This window comes from Egretta garzetta, unplaced genomic scaffold, assembly GCF_000687185.1.
Source record: "Egretta garzetta isolate BGI_Z169 unplaced genomic scaffold, ASM68718v1 scaffold417, whole genome shotgun sequence".
Taxonomy (NCBI): Eukaryota; Metazoa; Chordata; class Aves; order Pelecaniformes; family Ardeidae; genus Egretta; species Egretta garzetta.
This window is the reverse complement of record NW_009260227.1, coordinates 559,809-560,058: the sequence shown is the minus strand read 5'-3', so window position 1 is coordinate 560,058 and position 250 is coordinate 559,809. Positions and strand designations below refer to the sequence as shown.

At 63.6% G+C, this 250-nt stretch overlaps 1 protein-coding gene across 1 annotated transcript in view; it reads left to right on the top strand.

The window, feature by feature from the left end:
* Positions 1-3: 3 nt before the first annotated feature.
* The window catches only part of VAV2 (vav guanine nucleotide exchange factor 2), a gene marked incomplete at its 5' end in the record, with an annotated part of 161,863 nt that continues 161,616 nt past the window's right edge, over positions 4-250 (top strand). The window contains one exon of the mRNA XM_035897646.1: positions 4-90. Coding sequence (XP_035753539.1) covers positions 4-90 — 87 coding nt within the window. The remainder of the gene's footprint in view (positions 91-250) is intronic.

Here is a 250-nt window from a genome sequence, read left to right as displayed (position 1 = left end):
GGCTGGGTGCTGCTCTGCCAGCTGCTCCACAACCTCTCCCCCGGCTCCATCGACCTCAAGGACATCAACTTCAGGCCCCAGATGTCCCAGGTAAGGAGGGTGTGGGGTCTGGGGGGACACACACACACACCCGCGAGCACCCCGTAGCACCCCTTTGCCTGGAGGCGGGTGTTGTTCTTGCAAAACTTGGTGGGATGCGTGAATGGGCGCGGGGAGGGGGTGCGTGGTCTGCTTCAGCCTCAATGTCCCG